The sequence below is a fragment of the Vipera ursinii genome (genome assembly GCF_947247035.1).
Source record: "Vipera ursinii genome assembly, chromosome: 1".
In the NCBI taxonomy this organism is placed as follows: Eukaryota; Metazoa; Chordata; class Lepidosauria; order Squamata; family Viperidae; genus Vipera; species Vipera ursinii.
This window is the reverse complement of record NC_139512.1, coordinates 286,990,657-287,009,739: the sequence shown is the minus strand read 5'-3', so window position 1 is coordinate 287,009,739 and position 19,083 is coordinate 286,990,657. Positions and strand designations below refer to the sequence as shown.

General features: G+C 35.7%; 1 protein-coding gene across 1 annotated transcript in view; it reads right to left on the bottom strand.

The window, feature by feature from the left end:
• RYR2 (ryanodine receptor 2) overlaps positions 1 to 19,083 on the bottom strand; it is a 329,037-nt gene that overhangs the window by 197,387 nt on the left and 112,567 nt on the right. The window contains exons 6-10 of the mRNA XM_083349904.1: positions 18,474 to 18,548; positions 17,743 to 17,821; positions 15,264 to 15,376; positions 12,753 to 12,852; positions 10,958 to 11,054 (exon numbers count right to left, since the gene is read on the bottom strand). Of these exons, the coding sequence (XP_083206030.1) occupies positions 10,958 to 11,054; positions 12,753 to 12,852; positions 15,264 to 15,376; positions 17,743 to 17,821; positions 18,474 to 18,548 (464 nt within the window). The remainder of the gene's footprint in view (positions 1 to 10,957; positions 11,055 to 12,752; positions 12,853 to 15,263; positions 15,377 to 17,742; positions 17,822 to 18,473; positions 18,549 to 19,083) is intronic.

Here is a 19,083-nt window from a genome sequence, read left to right as displayed (position 1 = left end):
AGAGAGAGAGAGAGAGAGAGATGGGAATCGCAAGTGCCTCTCTCTCTCTCTCTCTCTCTCTCACACACACACACACACACACACACACATACACACACACATACACACTGAGTGGGGGAAAAGAAGCGCCGGTGGAGAGCCAGCCGAATAAGAATGTCCACGGTGTGTCAGCCGTGGTGAAGTTCTTAAGGCATTCTGTTTGGGCTGGTTCCTCATCTCGATCCCTGTGAGAGCAAGATAGAAAAATTTGTGTGTGCACTCGGACCAGATTAATGAATGAATGGGCAGAAAGAGAGGGAGAGAGAGGGAGAGGGAGGGGGAGAGGGAGAGGAAGGAGAGGGAGAGAGAGAGAGAGAGAGAGAGAGAGAGAGAGAGAGGGGGGGGGGGGGGAGGGAGAGAATGAATATGAATATATGTGGTTGTCCTTACTGGACTTTTAGTAAAGAACTTTTAATGAAATATATTGATTTTTTTATTAATAGTTGAGATATGGGGATAATTATGCTGTATTTAAAGATGGTAGATAAGCTACTAAAATTGTTTTTACCTGTTGGGATGAAGGAGAAAGGGTTTTTTTCCCTCTTTTTCCTGTCCTTTTCTCTTTTTTCCCCACAATTTTTTTATTTTCTATTTCTCTATTTGTAGTTTTTATAGTTTGTACAGGCTTTTTATTTCATAAATACAAGGAAGACTCAAATAAACATTGAGTATTTTATTTGAAAGTAACCTTCGAGCCAGCATCTTTTTTTTTTGAGTTCAAAATGGTTTTCTTACATGCAGAAATAAAAATTTGTTTTCTTTGTAGCAGTTCATTGGTTTCATAAATGCAACACACTATAGTTTTTTTATACATAGCATAAAGGTAAAAATGATATATGCAGTGTTATCTTCATTTTAGATGTCAAAAGGGTTTGTGGTTCCCAGTGTTTTCTTTTCTGTGGGAAACGGTCCAAATGGCTCTTTGAGTGTTTAAGGTTGCCAACCCCTGATCTACACAATATAAGAAAAACTAGACTAAAGCAATTGATACAAACCACCCATGTATTTAAGAACATGCAATCAAACTCAGTGTTTAGGATAATTCCCTATTTCTTATTCTCCCAAAAGGACAGAAATCAAAATAGCAGTTTCAAAGTGGCATTTTGTTAGCTAGCATTCAAAAAGGGGGTGTTTTGCCTCCAAAAATTATATTGTTGATAGGAAAATTCTGGTAGACCCATGTCCATACAATGCACATTGCACAATGCTTCATTACCTCAGAAGCCTTGGAATTGGAGTAATGAAAACTAGCCTCTGCCACAAGTCCTTAATACCATGGAACAGTGCTAGTAACATCACTGTGAAAACCAGAGTCAATGCACTGAATTGCACAACCTGAATTATCAGGTACATTGGCTACCTAGCTTCCCAGCTTTTCATTCATAGCATTTGCTTACTATAGTACTAAATGTCTTCTGATGAGAATGAACTTCATCATGGTCAACAAGTCCTCATCCAGTAAGGAGAAAGATAGAGCTGCTGGTGAAACTGATAGAGATGAACGTGTAGTTTGGGGGTGATGAAACTACTAATAGAAAACAATTCAAAGTAGAAGATTTGAGACCAAATCTTTAAGAAGGATTAAAAATAGTAAGAAACAGTAATGGAATGGACAGAGATAGATAGTGCCATGAGACTTTTTCAAAGGTTATTGCAGACATTCACGCTTTGCTGCTATAGTTTACGCAAAAAAATCTGGTGTTTTCCCTTTACTACACACACATTCATGGTAGTCATTTTATTTTTGAGGTGCTTTCTTGATACTGAAGATTATCACGGGCTTCCGGTTACAGTTTTCGGCACGGCCAGACGCGTGAGGGAATGTTCCCCACGTCGTCTCGATTTCTTCATCGAGGGACCCCTATAAAGGGGTTGAAAGTCACCCTGGAGGGGTGACGAGTGGGGGAGAGGTCTCTCCAGTCGGCAGTAGAAGGGCCGCGGCCCTCCCGTCAGCTTGGAGCAACTTTCCAAACCAACAAAGAAAGGATCTGCCACTCCCATGGCCCATCATTTCAGCCGTTTCCTGCCAAAGCCAAAATTACAACAAAGCACTTGAAAGCCCTTGAAAACTGGGTGAGAATTGCCTTCCTCCTTTCCTAATTGTCTAATTTTTCCAGCCAAAAGCTCCTTGAATTTGCTTCCCCCAGTGAGGAAAGAGGGAACGGAGCCTTTTTTCCCCCACCCTCCTTAAGGGCGGCCTTTGATCACGCCGGGACAAAAAAGAAAAACTTGAACAGAATAATACTATTTAATTTGACTTACTTCCTTTCTATTTTTGGCAACCCAAAAATCCTATCCTTACAGAAACTGGCTATTCTGTCTATTTGATTAAAAAAAGGGAGAAAAGAGAGAACTACTTAAAAGTTACTTAAAAGTTCTCAAAACTGATAAATTTACTCTGTCTGAAAAAGATTTTAAGTATGGTGGGGACATATTGTCGCCTTTTTGGCAAATAAACCTGTTTATTTTGGAACTGCCCTTGACATTATCAGCTAAAGATAAAAACCTGAAACAGCTGTAGGTGAACTCAAGGCTTGTGGAGGTGAACATTTACTGACTTTTGTTTAAAAATTAGCCTCCAGTAAGGACTATTTACCACTACTTCAAAATGGAGATTGATCAGCCACAAACCTCGCTTGACTATAAGCTCATATTAGAAACAATCCATAAACTTTCTGAGATGTTTATCTCCAGGCTGGAAAATTTAGGTGCCAACTCCAATTTACAAGCTGTAACCCAGACTTCAACTAAAGAATTTACAACTCAGAATATAACAAAACTGGAACAAATTACTACTGAGAAATAGGAACACAAGGTACAAGATATTGAATAAACTAATACAAAAAATTTGACTCTATCCAAACAACCGACAACTCTAAAAGTACAAGGAACTAACACTATGGCAAATAACCTTAAGGACCAACAACAAACTATGGGAAAACTTAATACTCAACTTTTGACTCCATCAAAAGAGTCTATAACTTTAGAAGTATACTATGTGCAAGATAGTGATGCTAACATAGAGGATGTGGAAGATCAACAAAGACAGTTTCCTGAAAGCCTGGATAGCCAAGCACTAATTACAAAACTGGATAAGACTCTTTACTTAAAGCAGATGAACCCAGACGGAAGAGGAATCCAGATCGAACTGAAGATAAAGTTTTTAGAGCAAATACAGAGACTAGAACTAACAGGGCAACAACATAATGTTTACAAATGGTTTGGTTTTTGTGGATCACTGATGGATAGATGACCTCTTTCGATTCAAATAATATGTATTGGAACGAAGGGAGACCTATCTGGCAATTTAAAGGCCTTGGTCTGGAAACCTGATTGGCAAAAAAAGAAAGCCAGGGTTAGATTTAAAAAGTGAGATCTTAGAGAACCATTAAAGGCTATCCTTTTAGTAATCAGTGATCTATCAGGATCTAAAATAGAAAATGTTTATGAGACAGAACTAGAATGTAGGTAGGTAAAATGAGGACCCAGATTGTTGGGGGCAATAAGCTGTCTTTGTAATAATGCTGCTTGGGGTGTGTGTGAAAGCCCTAACAAGCAGGCATATACATAGAATGAAGGTTACTGCTAAGCTTGTAAGCCGCCCTGAATCTTCGGAGAAGGGCGGGATATAAATGTAATAAAAATAAAAATAAAATAAAATAAAAATGTGTTTATGTATCTATTAGGCTTATTTTAGACATTATAATTTGTGCACTGACATAATGGAAATTTGGTTTATAGATCCCACGTTTGATATTAAAAGACGTTTGATTATTCTATTTAAGAATTAAGAATTAGCTAAAATTTAAAACAGAATCTGGTTTTGTATAAATTGATGAACACAGGCTGTGGTCCTGTCAGTAATGTGTGCTGTATTAGGATGTGAAACAGATGATGTTTATTAGGTAGAACGTAGCTACTCAGCCACCATGTACATGTTACATGCTATAGTTTTTGCTGTAATGAAATAAGGGAAATTTGGGTTGTGAATATTATTTGGGATGTTAAAGGCTAACTTTGAATAATATAATTAAAATCAAAATTAGGTAAAATTTAATAACAGGACATAGATATATCTCAATGAAATTGAATTGACAATTTTTTAACTGACCATGCTATTTCTAGAAATTAGTTTAAACTGGTTGTATGAAATGTTAAGGGAAATTGAGAAGGATGTTTTGATAATGTAACCTGAATTATGTACTGAAAACTCTGTTACTGAATCTCTGATTACCCAGTCACCATGATGCTTTCTAAATATGTAGATTTTAACTGAAAAACCAATAAAACCTGTTGTTGTATTTTTTAAAAAAGAATATCATGGATTATTCTAACATTGCCTGTCAAATAAGAAAAGCTAACAGTATTACAACTGAAGCAGTTAAAAAATAAAGCACAGAATAAAATTGAGATCAATTTCTACAAGCTCACTATGGGCTCACCCAATAATCAGAACAGAAAATATTAATTCAACTGATAAAAAGAGTTAGTGACAATGTAATATTTTATAGAGTGATGATGGTGTCTCTGTATAGAGAAGATTTCAATTGGCAGATTTCTTCTTCATTCAAGACCCTAAAATATCAGCTATTGTGTATCTTTGTGAACCATTGAGAGTGATGACCTGAGTCCACTCAGAAGCCTTTGCCCAAATCCAAAAGGAAGAGAGAATATCCATCTGAAGTTGGTACACTAACGCACTGGACACACCATCTAAGCAAGCCAAGACATGCAGGTTGTGAATTACTCACAAAAGATAAACAGTCAATTTAGTGGGAGAAAATGCAGAGTAGTTATTTAAAAATAAAAAAGAATAGTAAATTCAGAAGGGACAACAATCTTGAACAGGAAGGAAGTTAAATCAATTGCAATAAGAAGAAAGTAAGGTATACAACTTGATATCCTTCAATCATGCAGTGTGAGGGACTATTTAGGGTTACCAAAATCAGCTCAGCTGTAGAACCTGTGAATGGTATCTGTGCAGACCTTGAAAGTATATTTGTAATATACAGAGACCACAGAGAAGAGCAGGAGAAATCCCTCAGCCAAACTGTACATTTTACAAAGTGCAAAATCTCCAGTTCTTCACTTTTTAAGTGACTTTCACTTCTTCTGTCCTGGATTTAACACAAAAATCAAAATCCATTCCTACAAAAATTTGTAGCAGAATCTTTTATACTCTTATTCAAGAAAGTGTAAGGAGGAACCTTTTAAAGTGTTTTGAGCTGCAAACTGACTCCATCAGATGCATAGAATAGCTAAACTGATGCAGGATTTAAATTGGGAAGTGTTTGAAAGTAGGGAAGAAAGACAGTTTGGTTGTACAGATGCAGGTTTCATGAGAGACAGATTACAAATACTTATCAATTAAGAATTGTAAGAACTCTTAATATACTAAAAACTCATTATGTTCACTGAGACATTCTAAGATTGCCTGGAAGCTTTTGATGTATGTATCTTCAGCAATCTCTCACTCAATGGTATTATTAAATTCTTGTTTGCCCCAAACATCACATAGTTGTCTGCCACATAATATCCTGATTTCTTTATTATTTTTTTGCCACCACTGGCTAATATTTCTCTTCTTCAACAATATCCAGAAAATATATTGTGCTTCCTAAATAGCCAGTCAATTGGTATGAGTAAACTCTTTATCATTATATATTTCTACATCAAATTATTTCCTTTCTTAACTGTAGAGTAAAGCAGTGCTTATAAATAAATTACAATTATGCATAACATTATTTATTAGACCTAGAGCATGTTCAAAGATGCTATGAAGAATGTTTTATTATAGTGGCTCTCTTTATAAAATGTTACCACTTAGGGAAAAAATGAAGTATGTGCAAAACTATACGTGATTATTTAAAAAAGAAGAAGAAGCAAAGGCAGAACAAATCTGAAAATAAATATTCAGCTGGAAAAAGTAAAAAAAAGTTCACTTATGGAGAAGGTTTTTGAAAAATGTGCTCATGAACCTCGCACAAGGACCTTTCTACAGAGTCTTAAACTTTTTGGTCCTTCTGTTCTATGGCTACAAATTACACGGTATTTAAAAGATACATTAACAGCCACTGTGAAGAAGAAATGGATATCTACTAAAGCTACATTGCCACATTTTGCAAAAGGTCATTTATTATTATTATTTTTATATCCAGATATAAATTAAAATAGACTAGAATAGAATAAAGCTGGAAGGGATCTTGGACGTCTTCTAGTCCAGGGCTTTGCAACCAGTGGTACGGGTACCACCTGTGGTACATTGGCACCTGGCAGGTGGTATGCAACCATCCTAGAAAAGTGGTAGCAGGGGAGGGGAATGAGCTGAACCAGTGGTAGCACCGCACAAGCTGAGCGAGAGATGGTTGGAGCTGCAGGGCTGTCAGGGCTCAGCGAAAGCACCAGGATCAGCACTTCTTCAGGGCTGTCAGGGCTCAGCAGAAGCACCAAGATCAGCGCCAGGCTCCAGCTGGAGCTCGGTGCTGATCCCAGCACTTCTGCTGAGCCCAGAAGAAGCGCCAATCAGCTGGAATGTTGCAGCATCTCCAGGGTCTTCTGATTTACATTCAGATTGGCAACTGATTCATATTTATGATGGTCACAGTATCCCAGGGTCATGTGAAGTGACCAAAACCTGCTGCAACCACTCAGCAGATGGGGGGAATAAAAACCAAACACCCACCACCCGACCACTGCTGCCAATCCTGAACAGAAATGCTCACAACAATGAAAACCTCGGACAGGAGGGAGAGTGTCGCCGGGCGGGCAGGCAGGTGTCTTGTTCGGCTGTGGCTTGAGGGGCACTTTTTTTCAGTGCCATTGTAACTTCGAACAGTCACTAAGTGAACTATTGTAAGTCGAGGACTACCTATACTTCATCACTTTTTTCCTTTTTTTTGGTCAAGTTTTTGACACCTTGCTAGGTGACTGACTGGTTGGTTAATTATCCTCATTGTCAGGAAGTTTCTCCTTCAGAGAGCCTTGACATGGGTATGACTGTTTGAAGTTATGGCAGCTACAAAACAGGTGCTTTATAGCCCATAAAGCACCCCTGTTGTAAATTGTCGGGTTACACACCCACACACACACACACACACACACACACCCCCCACACACACACACACACCATGGTCAGGTGACCACATGCTGGGTAGGTCATTACATGAAGAACAAATGGGTATAAATTTTCCTCCACAACTTTTTCTGTTTGTTTTTCGTTTGAGGTAAATTACTTTCTTCACAAGAAAGAGTTGAATTGTTTCAACTCTTTAACTATTTGTATTGCCTTTTTTGTACTGGCTATAATGAGCTTTTAAGGGCGCAATCTTCTCTTTAGGAAATTTTATTGTATATGACAATGTTGTAGTCATATTACCAGCTCAATAAAATGTTTTGCCTTACACAATTTTGGAGATTATGATAACTCAGAATAGAAACAGTAGCTTCTAAATACACAATTGAGGGCTACTATATAATCTGAAATTATTTTGTTTTAATGTGATATTAATGCATTTTAATTAAAAATGTAGTGTTCCATTGAAGTGTTTAGAACAATTTGAAAAGTGCATGCATTTAACAATCTCAGGATTTTTGTTTCATCAGTGATCCTGTTTTAGGGTAATCAGAAATAATAATTTCACTGGGGAAAAATTTTAACATTTAATCCACCTAATCAAGAGGCAGAGAATTGTCTTCAATCAGGTGGCTGTACATTGTTTTTTTAAAAAAAATAAATAATTTTTGGGGACCACAGAAGGATAAGTCTGTAACACAATTAAGTCACTGAATAGGTAGAAAGAAACATGTTCAAGCCTTTCTTTTTAGACTGAGAAATAGCATGGGATATTTTAAGGATGGAAAATTTAGCCCACAGAGATATAATTTATCCATTTCCACCTTTATTTTGGAGGAAAAAAGGCCAAATATTATAAGCCATTTGCTTATGACTGAGGTATTCAGAAGATCAGAAGGTTGGACTCATGATTTCTCTGAATCTCATCTGTTTTTATTATTCAACACTTTTTTTTTTCTGAAATGCAAGCTAAATTAGGGGACATAATTCCTCATGTATTCAACCTTAGGTTTATATGAAACAAACTTAAGGTTGAAAATGAGGAACTATGTAACTATGTATTATGATGTACATAAAGCTATATAGGTAGGCTTAACTTACAACCATTCATTTAGTGAACCATTCAAAGTTACAATGGCACTGGAAAACGTGACTTATAACCAGTTCTCTTACATAGCATCCTAATGATCATGTGATCAAAATTTGGGTGTTTGGCATGTATTTATTACAGTTGCAGTATCCCCTGATAATGTGATCACCATCTGCAGTTTTCCAACTGGCTTCTAATAAGCAAAGTTGATGGAGGAAGTCAATTTACATGATTCACTTAATGATTCACTACATGATTCACTTAACAAGTTCAGTGATTTGCTTAACAACCATGGCAAAAAATGTCATAAAATTGGGCACGGCTCACTTAATGACTCTCTTGCTTAACAACAGAAATTCTGGCCTCAATTGTAGTCATAGGTCAAGGATTACCTGTATATTCATCTTCATGCGCATTTCTCCCAGCATATGTATTTTGTGTGTGATTTTATCATTTTATCTTCTTTAAAAATAGCAGTTTTATATTTTCATTAACACACATTTTCTATTGAAGAACTGAATTACAAAAGTGAGAAAAGTGTAAATACTGTACTGAAATATAGCAGTATTTCAATGGCCGTTTAGATTTTGAGAAGTCAGTGAATCTGTCTCCTTAGGCAAAATGTGTTTGAATGATGCAGGTATTCAATGTAATGATAACCAGAATTCTCATAAGATATATATTTCTCCTCTGGACAACATGTTTCAAGGGGAAAAATGTAGTGACACAAGATAATTACTTTTCCTTCTCAGTTCAGCTAACAGAGCAGCTACCGGATTGTTTTGTATCTCTCACACAGGCTAATCCCTACGGCAAGCCCTAGGCACTATGGGCAGGAACAAGAAAATGAGAAGATTTTAAAAGTTATTTCTACTTTCAATAAATGAAGATAACAAATTGACTAGTTCTGTAGGCCATGGGCTAATTTAATTCACTTCAGATTAGCCCTTTTTCATGAATTGCTCAGATGATCAAGTTATACTGATAAGAAATGTTTCCATAAAATTCAAGATTTATCCACTTGTTGCCAATGCTTTTCTCATAAAAAGGCCTCTCAGAAAGTCCTTCACTATTTTTAATTTTAAATAATGTTTCATTTACAACTGAGAAAAGGGTTGTATGAATTTTATTCAGAATGTATTATTGTTATCAAGCTTCCTAACATCTCGGACAAGGTCCTTAGTCAGGTTTGCTACCAAACAACTTTTTCAATATAATTCATAGGAATACAATTTACATCTTAGAAATGTAAATTTATATGCTTTAATAAGTTGTTATATATTCAATTCCATTCTATTTTACACTTCATAAGATACTTCAGAAAAATTCCCAACACCAGTTTTGGAGATACTATATTTCAGGCTGAATTAAAGTTGACCTTAGTCACGAGGATAATCCCATGAAATATAGGTAGTCCTCAATTTATGATCATAACTGAATTATGGTCATAGGTCCTTGCGGTAATAGATTGAGGTATCACATGACCGGACCCATTTTTTTTACATTTTTTGCAGAGGTCATTAAGCAAATGCAACAGTTGTTAAGAGAATCAATTTTCCACAATGGGAATTTTTTTGCCAGAAACTGAAGTAAATGCTGAAACTAGCAAAAAATGTTGTAAATAGTGGTCATATGACACTGCAAACATAAGGGTGGGCAGGCTGCCAAGTGTGCAAAATGCATTCATCTGACCAAGAAACAGGAGGGCTATAACAATTTCAAAAATGGATCTCAAGTGGCTTGGCGCAGGGAGGGGCTTTGGAACTTCAAACAGTCATTAAGCAATTAGACATAAGTCAAGGACTACCTACAGCATATCAGAAAGGATGTTATATAAAATAAGATCTATCCTCACGCATTCCAAAGTACAGAATGGAACAAGTTACCAGAAGGCATGTTCAGACGGTTGGGGGGGGCGGGGAAATCCTTCCTAACGGTAAGAGCAGTTGATTAGTGCAATCAATTACCCAACAAATTTATGGCTCCCTTCATCTCCCAGAGATCCTTTCATTTGGGTTTCTGCACGGAGTCAGGGGCTGGATACAATAACCTAAACAATCCTTTTATCAAATATGATTTAGTGAAAATTAAATTTCCAGTTAAGTTCCACAATATTCATTAGATTTTACAGCCAGGTTAAGCATTTTTAAGTTCTCATCTTCAGACAGAACAGCCTGACAACTGTATACCTAGCAAATCATGTGGCTATATCTTTAATAGGGAGACTTTTATCCCAATATTTTTTACATGAGGAATTAGATTAAATATTAACATTCAAAAACCAGTTACCTAAACGTTCTTTTAATTAATGTAAAACAGCTTTAGACTAGCTGCTACTTGATGACCATAAAGCTATTTACACTTATTTTAAGGCTGTGCACATTTTGACATTTGGAAAGAGTGGAAGAGATCTTACTGTTTATTGTTCATTAAAGTATAGTATAAGTTTTCAATTTTTTATTTTTATGAAAAGATAAACATGCTTTAATTGATGGCAGACAAGTGGTAGTGTTTACATGAGATCCAAAGCAGTTCTTCCAAATCGGTTTCAAACCATATACAGTCCTAATTTCTATTGCAAAATCCTTTGCTTTGCAAGTGCATTACAAAATTGCATTCATGTTAATATTACTGAAACTTTAACAGATCACTGAGAAACTTTGGCTCACAATGTCCAAGTGTACACAGTATATATCTATTTAAATGGGTTCTCTTAATGGCCTTTGTTTTTGCTTGTATGTTTAACAAACATTTACCTTCTCTGCTCTTCTCCATGTTCTCCTGAAGGAACCGTCAGACATTCATCCATATGACCATGTAATAACCTCAGTACGTCACCTCCTATTAGATAGCCTATAATGCAGAGCAAATGAAAGGCTGTATACTTTAAGATTAATCCTATCTCCCTATATTTTTTTCACCAACTTCTAAATATTTTATAAGGGTCTTGATATTAGTTCAGTTTCTCCCCAAACTGAAGTTTTGTATTTAATTTTCTAAAGACTATTCTAGGACAAGTGGAAATGAGAAATTCAGAAAGACATGTATTATCATCTAATGAGACAATTTCATGCACCATGAGGTCTTCCTCATTAAATGCTATGAAAACCTCATTGCTTCCAAAGCATAGTCTCTACAGCCATGCTGCACAATATAGGACTTCTGTAAATACTATCTGAAGTCTGCCTGAAATATCCTGGACAAAATAAGACTTCATATTTTGTTCATGTACTATGCCATAATTAATTTCAAATGATTACAGATACTATTATTACAGAGATTAATAATGGCTACAGAAGAAAATTTTACTATTCAACGAAATTAATTGATTATCTAAGAACTTTTTTTATATCATAGGATAAAAAAATGAATATTTTTGATACAAATATTTTGAAGAGCTGAACCATACTTCTAAAATGGTGAAGTCTATATGATAGATTGAAAACTTGGTCTTTTCAAATATTCATGAAAAAATGCCAAACAAACCAGTGCAAAAGAAACTTAACTTTTGCCAAGAAAACCTCAGGGACTAGTCCAAGACGTTGCCAGAGTCAACATACTCAAAGGCACCAGAAAAATTAAAAATAGCACAGAAAAAGTGGAAGGAATTTCCTACAGCAAAAATTTAAAAATAGCATTCCTTCCACAAGGCTATATACTGTTGCTGTTGATGTTAGTTATGAAGTCGTGTCCGACCCATCACTACCCTATGGACAATGTGCCTCCAGGCTTTCCTGTCCTCTACCATCTTCTGGAGTCCATTCAAGCTCCATATCGTTTTGCCTTTTGGTACTGTCCATAGGGTTTTCATGGCAAAGATACTGGAGTGGGTTGCCATCTCCTTCTCCAGTGGATCACGTTTTGTCAGAACTCTCTGCTATGACCTGTCCGTCTTGGGTGGCCCTGCACGGCATAGCTCATAGCTTCATTGAATTACACAAGCCCCTTTGCCACGACAAGGCAGTAATCCATGAAGGGGGGCTATATACTGAGCATATGCCAAATGTATAAAAGTTGCTATTTTCCATTAATGCTTATTATCTGTTTGACAGCATGACACTTTGGCATCATTTTTTTATGCAGAAAATATTACATGTATTCAGAGTAACTGTTTAGCAGGAAAACATGAATCGGTGATCCCTATGTATTTTATATATGAAAAAAAAGCAAAGCCAAGTCACCCTTAATGCAACCTCTCTCAAGATAGTGTTTACTGTATGAAAAAGAACAGGTATATTATAAAAGATTTGATAGTAGGTGGCCAAGAGGACTCTAAAAATATCAGAAGTTAATACAACTATTTGCTAAACACCCACTTACCTTCCCTTTCATATTTATTATGAATTCAACTCCAGGGTTTCCTGCGTAAAGCTAATTTTATAACAGGCAGGACTACCATCTGCCTTATTTTTTTCCTAAATGAATTAATATAACAATCTGAAAAATACTTATTTTGCATTGCAACTCTTCGTGGGGGATTATAGTTATTGTTCACATTATTGAAACAACAAACCTAAAGCACAATGACCATTATTATTTTAACAGCAGTACCTTGAGCTACTTCACTTCCGGAACTGATTGGGGCAACACTCCAAAGTGTTTGCTGGAAAGCTGCATCCACACGCAAACTGCTGTTGCCATAAGATAAATGCTGCAACCATTGGATAAAGAAATTGAATAAAGGAAAAAGACTATTATTAGATTAATAAAAATACATAACAATCACCCTGCAGTTACATTTGTTACGTACTTTAGTAATCTTTGCAAAAATTAAATTATCTGGATATCCAGATGTGTAGCACTGTGTTCTATGCCATTTTGAAATAATTGGTCTAGTAAAATTACTGAAAATGTTACTTCAATTAACAGTTACATTTCAAATAATAACTTCAAAAATAAGCTTTTCTTCAAAGCTATGACTGAATATTTTCTTTCCGATATTACATTTTTCTGTTCTAGTTGAATTTGTTTATCTTGTGATTTTCCTTGTGCACCAGAAAATAATTATCTAGAGTTCTTATAGATGGGGAAAAGTTTATTACTACTTTTCTGCATCCTAATCAGAAGAAAAATTATCATATTGATGTTTTGATGTATGGTTATCATACTAATGTGTACTCGTTGTGTTCCTTTTCATTATTTTATGGGTTCTATTATTTTACTTCTGTTCTGTTTATATTCCTTTTATTTTCTTCCTTTTTATTATTCTAAGCCACCCAGAGTAGCCCCACTGCAAGATAAAAGCAGAAAATAAATAAATAAATAAATAATAGATGGTAGGAGCTTCCTAAGCATTAGTTCATTAGTTAATATTAGTTAACATTTATCTCTTAAGAGAAAACTAAAGCTTATGGAAAAGTCATAGATTTTTTTGTGGTCTTAATGATAACTGAGGTCAGAGATAGCCAGTCTATGGCCCCATGGACTGAGTGCAATCCCATCATTCCATTCATAATTTTTAGTACAAGATTGTACAGTAGCTAATTTTCAACAGAGCAACAAAAATACTTGGGAGCTGGAAGTATGTAGGGCCAAAATGCTTCCATTTCCACCCTTAAATGGGATGGGGCCATGTACTCCAAACAGCCCAAATCGTATTGCTGAAATTCTTCATCATATCACTAGAAGGCAATTCTGAATTTTCTCAGGGGTCCCCAACCCCCAGTCCATGGACCAGTACCGGGCTGCAGCATCCCAGCAACCGGTTTGCACAAGCAAGCAAAGTCCCATCCGCAGGACACAAAACCATGCACCCTCTGGTCCGTGGAAAAACCTGTCTCCACAGAACCAGTCCCTGATGCCCAAAAGGTTGGGGACCTCTGCTCTACCTGCTTAGGCAAGTGAGTTGTGCCCTTCTGGGCTATGTCTAAACTGGAAAAGGCAAGTTGCCAGGTATACCAAGTTCTAGCTATTTCAGGATTTGTACGCAAAAAGTAGTATCATGAACCTGGTTTTACAGCATCAGTTGCTTTATCACTGATGTAATACATACTTAATCATTACTTCATTCTGGCTAACATATTCTGAATCAGCTATTATTTCCAGGTAGTTCCAAATAATGTTCCAGATATGATGTTATAAATGGGCAGATTACAATTGCCAGGCTAGCCTTATCCAAGAAAAGATATAACTTACAAATAAATCAAATCTGGTAATAGTGCTCCTAGACATTAAGGTTACTTGAACTTCTGATCAAATGATGAATACATAATACATTTTTTGGAGAAAGCACAAGATGCTTTGCCTTTCTAGCCCTCGACTTCAGTTTACTGGCATTCATCCAATCCCACACTACAACCAGGATCCAGTCCAGAGAAATGCAGTTGAATATCACCAGGAAGTGATATAACAGTTTCATATGCCATATCAGGCCCCAAACCAAGAATGACATGTGATGATTCTGCCAAGCTGAGTTCCTTATTATTTATAGCACCTATAGACAAAAAAGTTTCACTATAAATATCTACATTTACAATATACTCTTGGAGCCTATAAGGGAAAGGCTGTCTTTACCATTTCTCTCAAAGGTTGAGTTGCATTTATTCCTCTGGAATGCACTGCCTTCTTCTTCCTGGAATCCAGTTCCTGACTGCATTCCATCACAAGCAATGACAACGAGGAGTGCAAGGATTGTCATCACTAAACAACGTGGTCATGTGACATCATACTTGACAACTGTATTGCTTAACAATAGAAACTCTGGTTCCAACTACCATCATTAACTGAGGACTACCTGTACGTAAGCTGCCTTTTTAATCTTCTGAACAAGAAAGGTATAGTGAGATAAATATGAATAATGTATGTATTTAAAATTACACATTAATAAATATTCATTTTAATTTCTTACACCTATCTTTTTATACTTTAAACTTATTTTAAAATTGAACTTTTTTTTTTGAAAAGCTGCCTTATACATAAGGATTTCCATGCCAGCATGGATTGGATAAGGGCCTGACTGAAACATACAATGTTTATGTATTATCTATTTTTTTAAACTCACTTTTCTACTTTTTAAAGTTTTATTAAATAACATATTAGTATACTCTCTTCTTCATCACTCACCAAATATCTTTCTGAAGAGACACTGACAAGGATGAGGTCATCCCCAACACGCACTTTTTCTCCTTCTGAACGTTGTTTGGAAGCAGGATGTATAGTCCACCAGCAGGCTTCCCCTGTATGGGAACATATTGTTTTATTTTGCATCTAGAATTGTGAATATAACCATTGGCTTAATAATAATAACAATATACAGCAATGAACTACTAGCAGTCCAGCTGAAACACCATTACTTTGTCTTAAAATGTTTCCACATAAGGTTCTAACAGGGTCATTTCCACTCCCTAATCACTCACTGCTACTATCTTTATTTTTTCCTAACTTAATATGCTACGAATTTCACTACCAGTTAGTTTTCGCACTGGCTAACCAATAATAGAATGTAAAGAATGTAACTTAATCGTTCTTTAAAATTATTAAAATAAATTGCAGCAGCATATATTTGCAGCAATATATGCATACATTTGGTATTACGCAAAACAAACCATGTGGCTACTATGAGGCGAATCTTTCAGGCTTTAAAGTGATGTTTTCTCCTTTTGAAAGCCTTTTGCAAACAATGAAGCTGAAAAGATAGTACATTAGCAACTTTCCCAGCAGTGGTAACCACACTTCCATGTTACAGCAACATATTAATAAGAGAAGGAAATATATTGTAAACACTGAAAAACACCATGAAAAAAGCACTCAGGGTGGGAGGGAGGAGACAGCCTTGACTCCAGGAACCAGATGATATGATGATGGAAGAGCTTCCACCAGTAGAAAAACAGATCATTCATAGGCTATGCAGGGTCATAATATTCCAAAGGAGAAACAGATATGCTGTAGTTTTAAATAAATAAGCCACAGAGCTCCCAAAATCAGCCAACTTCATGAGTTAGATTTGGAGTTGATTCTGCATAGATCTGGAATTCTTATTAGAAATTCCTTTAGGTAAAATTCATCTATTAACATTCCATTTTATTTTTTGCTTTGGGTGAAAGTTCTTTTAAAAATTTCAAAACGTAATACTGTAAATGACATGAATATTAGGCAAGGTCTATTCATGTGCTTCAACTGTTGAACCCTGTATTCTACAGCTGATAATGGTCCACATCAGTTATAAATGTGATATCAGCCTACAAGACTGCTTCTGCAAAAAAAAAAAAAAGCTAGAGATAACCCTGCAACTGACGTTGATAAATGCTGTTGTTTTTGCATTTGTCCCAGAGAGTTGCAGGGTCTGCTAGTTTTTGTAGTGGGCTAATCTAGTTCTTACAGTGAAACTATCAGTGTGTGAATGGACAATGAGTTTTGTTTATCAATTAACTTGTCACAGATCTTAACGTTGCTTTCAGCTAAGAGGGAATGACTGGCCCAAAATTACCCAGATGGATTTGGTTATCTAAGGAACAATTAGAAACTCAATCTCCCTACTCCTAGTTCAGCATCTTAACCAGTACACCACACTGACTCAATGTCAGTAATAAATATATGTTTTAAAAATGTTGCCATTAAAATATAACTTTGATGGGCATTCAGTTTTCCCTGTCCTAACACACATATATAATCTTGAAAATATCTATAATCCTAATTTTGACTTTATAGAAAATAGCATCTTTATTATTCTGCTGCATACCAGTAGACCGGATAGATAAAATAAGAAGATATGGTACAATTGAAAATATCAGATGAATTGGAAATATGACAGTATACATACATACATACATACATACATACACACACACACACACACACACACACACACACACACACACACACACACATATATATATATATATATATATATATATATATATATATATATATATATATATATATATATGTTTAAGTATTTGTCAAGGCTTTTTGAATGGACCTTGCTAATTAACTCTTTCATTCCTGTTTTGGCCCGGCTCAGGGCTTATCCACAGGGACTAGTCAACTTATGACAGCTCATTATTTGTGCAAATTATTCAAATTGCTAATAAAGAATTTGGGAGGCTAAGATGATCATTTCGAACTCATTTATGTTCTCATCAGTTAGTCATACCCTTTATCTGAGATTCGAACCCGGGCTGATTGTTTATCAGGCAGTGTTTTACTATATATATATAGTATTGTAATGCCATTTTAGCTCCACAGCACATTTTTAGAGAGGGAGTGTGGTAAGAGAAAATTAGCACCCACATGTAGATTTGGGCAGAAATCAGCTCATCTTCCTTTTCACAGTGTACACAGTACTATCCAATATTATGACTACCATGAATGAATCTAATATAGAATCTTCAAAAGTGGAATAGAAAGTGGTCATTCTGTGACCAACCTCTTTCTTTGAGAGTCAACCAGCACTGTCCCAGGATTCATACAGTCAAGTAACCCATTAGAATGTTAACCCTACCAACAGTAAACAAAAAACTGGACTTCTCTCCAAAATATAAGTTAGTAAATTTCAACAAGGCCATAAAAATCAAAATTCAGACTTTTTTCATGAAGTAGTCACCTGTGGTATCTTCTTGCAAGCCTACATCAAAAGCCAATTTATCCATTGATGTTCGTGATGTGGAGAGACAACACAGATACTAAGAAAAAAAGAAACAAGTGTGTAGTGTTCTGCTATACAATTTTAAATAATATCATTTCTATTTATATTCCACCATTCTATGCTGGAAGCTCACATATAATCACATATAATCAGCTGTAAAATTTTAAATACACATACACACACACACACACACAAATACACACAGAGATATACAGACACACAAACACATACTCTGTGTATACATTTCTACAGCATAAGCATTAACTAAAATTAGACATAAATAGCTATAAGGCAAGATGCTCTTCCATACAATGTCTATATTTCTTATCATCACACTTCAACATTCCAAAAATGAAATATTATAAAGAAATAGGGTATTTGGAGCTTGGAAACTTGAAAAATATGGAAGAACGACAAAAACAGATCTACCAAACTAGCTACCCAGACTCTACATTTTAGATGGGGTACACAGACAATGAAAATACAATATTCAAGCCAAACAAACCATGCATTTTGGATGCAGTCTATTCAATATAATATTGAATGAATATTAAAAAATAAACTATCCAAATATTGTATAAAGTTGAAATGCAGCCATAATCTAAGCCTAGTGTTGAACTATATTGATCCTGATACATAAAAAAGAAACATACCAACACTATAAATACTGTGGATAAGGTTATACATACCATGCCACTGTAAGAATGGCGCAGTAATATTGCATGTCCATAGAGGAGAGTTCTATGACCACCACCCTGAGCAGTCTATGTGAATTAAAAGAACAATTAGTAACATGTTAGCTTAGAGCTGTTTCTTTCAGTTTAGAGAAAAAATAATAGAGCTGTCTCTGCGGTGATCCCACTAAATGATAGGTTGGAATGATAATCAGAGCTCCCAATATGATCATCAGCAATGTCTTCAGTCCCCAGAGTAGTCTAAACTAGGTGGAGTCAAAAATCCAGCCTTTTTTGGAAATATTACGGCAAATGGGTATTTTAACCCTGACAGACAGGCTTAATAACCAATAAAAGCAAGGTTCTCTAAAACCTGAGTGACCTGTTGCAGAATATCTAAAGAGGGGGGAAAAAACCTGTTTCATTTATTCTCACTCCTGATTTTCCCCCCCATCATATACCACTCCTACTGCATTCAGCAATCAACCTTCAGTACTTGTTTGCACAAAACATTTTCTTAATAAATCTACAATAAACTTCCGTTTTCATGATTCTAGCACTTCTCAGATGTACTAAATAGCAACTGACCCCCAATTTAGCTCACTGGTGCTCTTCATTTTCCTTC